Source organism: Guillardia theta (assembly GCF_000315625.1).
Source record: "Guillardia theta CCMP2712 unplaced genomic scaffold GUITHscaffold_54, whole genome shotgun sequence".
Lineage (NCBI taxonomy): Eukaryota > Cryptophyceae > Pyrenomonadales > Geminigeraceae > Guillardia > Guillardia theta.
The window spans coordinates 160,227-164,390 of NW_005434620.1; the positions used below are offsets into that span (position 1 = coordinate 160,227).

The window sequence follows — 4,164 nt, forward strand, 5'->3', positions numbered from 1 at the left end:
CTCCATTCCTCATTCCTACCTCCTCCCGCTCCTCTACAGCGCTCTCCTCTTCTTCCCCCTCAGCCTCTCACTTCCACCCTCCTCCGATCTCTTTCTCCCCCCGGCCTCTTCCCTTCAATCCTCCACTCAGCCTCTACCCCCGGCCCTTTCGTCCACCTTCCACTGTCACACAACTATCCTCCCTCTTCCCTCTCGTCTCCTCCCCTCCCTTCTTCTTCTCCCCACCTCATCTCTTACGCGTCTTCCGACAGGAGGAGGAGCTCGCCAGGATCCGCAGCGCCGGCTCCAGCAGGTTGGCAGCAGCTAACAGCTTCCTTACTGCAGTCGTCTGGGACATCCTCCCGCAGGACACGAAACTCGCTCTCTCCTCCAGCCTCGCATGTCGTCAGACCGTCCAGCATATTCTTGCCGTCCTCCAGTTCTCCTCCTTCCCCAGCGTCGTCTCCTGGTACTCTCCTAGGAAGACAGGGATGGGTAAGTGCTGCAGCAGCTGCAGCAGCGACGGCGGCGGCGGCGAAGGCGGCGGCGGTAGCAGAAACCCTCAGCTGTCCTCCCTGCCCTCAGTGGTATCCTGGTTCATGTTGCCTGTCAAACAGTCTCTCGAAGCAGCAGTGGAAGAGCAGGAGCAGGAGCGGGAGCGGGAGCGGGAGCAGGAGCAGGAGCAGGAGCAGGAGCAGGATCTCAAGCGGTTGCTCGAAGGCTACACGGAGTTGGCGCAGGGGATGTACGAAATGACGAGAGGGGAGAAGAGGAACTTGAGCATGTTTGGTTGCCCAGTGGAGGTAGACTGCCTCCTCTGGTGCTCCTGGGGGGAGCAGGAGAAAGTGAAGACGCTGCAGGTAGGAGGAAGAGGAGAGAGGAGCCGGTGCTTGCCAGGCTGTTAACGATGATGACGCAGGTGCTGAAGGCTTGCCTGCGACGGAGACTGTGGATGAAGATGCCGTCGGTGACAACATGGATGCGGTTCGCTCTGCCAGCGACAATGAGGATGAGAGGAGGAGCATTGGGAGTGTCTGATTCAGATTGGGAAGTGAGTGAGTTGTGGTTCGGAGACAGCAGCGCAGATGTCAAGCTTTGAAGAATGTGATGATGTGAGCTTTTGGAAAGAGTTTATTCTCTTGATGTCATGCTCGAATAAAACAAGTGATTTGTTTTCCCGTGTCCTTTGATTTGTTTTCCCGTGTCCTTGACACCTTTGCTTGCAGCTCTACATCTACATCTACATCTACATCTACATCTACATCTACATCTACATCTACATCTACATCTACATCTACATCTACATCTACATCTACATCTACATCTACATCTACATCTACATCTACATCTACATCTACATCTACATCTCTTCTCTCCCACTCTTCGACATATTCGCCATCCTCTTCATCATCCCGACGCCCATCGGCACGTCCTACCCGCGGTAGCACCTCACCACCTCGGCCCTGCTCATCCTGCTGCTCATCGCCCGCAGAAAACTTGTGTATGAGGGGGATGAGGACTCCCGGGAAGGTTTGCCTTTCTTTTCCAGTCAATAAAGAAGCAGAGCCATGTCAGCGATGGGCGGCAGCAGGTCGAGCAAGAGGAGGAGGCTGGAGGACACGAAGACAGAGAGAGAGGAGGAGGAGGACAAAGACAAAAGCCGGAGGGAAACAAGACGAATACGAAGAAAGATATGCGAGCACGGGCGGCGGCGATCGCAATGCAAGGACTGCGGGGGCAGCAGCATATGCGAGCACGGGCGGCGGCGATCGGGATGCAAGGACTGCGGGGGCAGCAGCATATGCGAGCACGGGCGGCAGCGATCGGAATGCAAGGACTGCGGGGGCAGCAGCATATGCGAGCACGGGCGGCAGCGATCGGGATGCAAGGACTGCGGGGGCAGCAGCATATGCGAGCACGGGCGGCAGCGATCGGAATGCAAGGACTGCGGGGGCAGCAGCATATGCGAGCACGGGCGGCGGCGATCGGGATGCAAGGACTGCGGGGGCAGCAGCATATGCGAGCACGGGCGGCGGCGATCGGAATGCAAGGACTGCGGGGGCAGCAGCATATGCGAGCACGGGCGGCAGCGATCGGTATGCAAGGACTGCGGGGGCAGCAGCATATGCGAGCACGGGCGGCAGCGATCGAGATGCAAGGACTGCGGGGGCAGCAGCATATGCGAGCACGGGCGGCGGCGATCGGGATGCAAGGACTGCAGGGGCAGCAGCATATGCGAGCACGGGCGGCGGCGATCGGTATGCAAGGACTGCGGGGGCAGCAGCATATGCGAGCACGGGCGGCAGCGATCGCAATGCAAGGACTGCAGGGGCAGCAGCATATGCGAGCACGCGCGGCAGCGATCGGGATGCAAGGACTGCGGGGGCAGCAGCATATGCGAGCACGGGCGGCAGCGATCGAGATGCAAGGACTGCGGGGGCAGCAGCATATGCGAGCACGCGCGGCGGCGATCGGTGTGCAAGGACTGCGGGGGCAGCAGCATATGCGAGCACGCGCGGCAGCGATCGGGATGCAAGGACTGCGGGGGCAGCAGCATATGCGAGCACGGGCGGCGGCGATCGGGATGCAAGGACTGCGGGGGCAGCAGCATATGCGAGCACGGGCGGCGGCGATCGGGATGCAAGGACTGCGGGGGCAGCAGCATATGCGAGCACGGGCGGAAGCGATCGGTATGCAAGGACTGCCGGGGAGAGATCAGCAGGTACAAGCAGGGGAGGAGCTGATCAGGAGCGGACATGAAGTTGCTGTGTAGCAGGTGACTTGCTTGCAGGGAGTGCATGGTCGTGCTGGGCAAGGAGGCAGCTGACTAGGGGAGGAGAGGGATGGCAGCGTGTACAGGGAAGGGTCGGGGGGTGGCTAGGAGGTGGGCGGGGAGCTGTTGGGACTCATCGCAGGCAGGAGGGAGACGCTGGCAGGGGGCATGGGAGGGGCATTGAGATGGCTTAACGTAGAACACTTGATTGGTAATAGAAAAATGAACAGAAACGGCAGAGCAGGCGGAGGGGAGTAGTTGGAATAGGCTTGTCCGGTATGACAGCCATGCAGGCATCAACAGTTTTCAGTCTGCTGACCTGAAGGAGAAGACCGTCTCAGTCGCTCGAGACGAAGCTAAGTCAAGACAGACAAGAGTAGAGGAGCACAGGGAAGGAAGGCTGAACACCAGGATGAGACATGAGGCCACCAGGAAGGTCTTTGCCGGAACCGGGCCCGGGGAGCAAGAAAATCCATGGAGGGCAGATAGCGGGGAGGGAGCACGAGGAGAGGTGATGTAGGAGAAGGAGGAGAAGCAATGTGGGGATAGCTCTCGCTGCAGGTGATGTAGGAGAAGGAGGAGAAGCAATGTGGCTGGGTTGCCCGCACTGCGGGTTGCCCGCTGGGTTGCGGTCAGGTTGCGGTTGCCCGCACGGGGGTGGAACTCGCGATGACTTCCCTGATCCAATCGAATGCCTGACATTCTTCAACAAGTGGTTAATGCACGGTGAGAAGAATAACAACTTCTTGGTGATAGGAGAGATGACGGGATTGGACAGCCATTCGTCAAATTTAAAGCGGATCTTGTTTTCATCCAGCTCATTTAGCCCATCTGCTATCCTTCGCTCCATCTCCCATGGAGTGTATGTTTCTTCCTCATCTTGATTGTCATTGGCTAATGACAGAACTTCTTCGTATCCATACCTTCGGCAAAATATTTTCAGCCTACAGAACATGTCTTTCAAGGTCAATCTTGGCCTCTTGCTCGTGCTACATCTTAGCGTCTTCTCATTCTGAACCTGCCATATGGCCTGGTTGCGTCGCAATTGCAAAACAAAATTTTTGATATCTCTCATCTCCGGCACATCCATGTGTACCATTCCCGACTGAGGTGTGACTGACAATGACGACAGGTCTTCCCCATCGTATTCATCGGCATTGTTCAAGGTGCACTCACTCTCAATGTCGTGCTCTGAAATTGGAGGCTCGAACTTGAATAGCCCTGAAATGTATGCAGCAATAGAGGAACATAGAGTTCGATCATCCATACTGGTTGCCGTTTTGCAGATTGCTTTCACCTCCTGGATGAATGTACTGGGCTTGTCTTTGTAGAAATACCGATGTATCCTCCTGGATGAATGTACTGGGCTTGTCTTTGTAGAAATACCGATGTATACAGGCAAATTCTCCATC

At 56.9% G+C, this 4,164-nt stretch overlaps 2 protein-coding genes across 2 annotated transcripts; one reads left to right on the forward strand and one right to left on the reverse strand.

Annotated features, from left to right (window-relative positions):
- Nucleotides 1-1,556: 1,556 nt before the first annotated feature.
- On the forward strand, nucleotides 1,557-2,723 carry GUITHDRAFT_158149 (hypothetical protein; the record flags this gene model as incomplete). The annotated part of the gene is made up of 1 exon (XM_005829093.1): nucleotides 1,557-2,723. The coding sequence occupies one exon, from the start codon at nucleotides 1,557-1,559 to the stop codon at nucleotides 2,721-2,723; it is 1,167 nt and encodes a 388-aa protein (XP_005829150.1).
- Nucleotides 2,724-3,384: 661 nt separating this feature from the next.
- On the reverse strand, nucleotides 3,385-3,923 carry GUITHDRAFT_153618 (hypothetical protein; the record flags this gene model as incomplete). The annotated part of the gene is made up of 2 exons (XM_005829094.1): nucleotides 3,385-3,447; nucleotides 3,519-3,923. Coding segments are annotated over 2 exons (468 nt in total), but the record flags the coding sequence as incomplete, so codon positions are not given.
- Nucleotides 3,924-4,164: the final 241 nt, after the last annotated feature.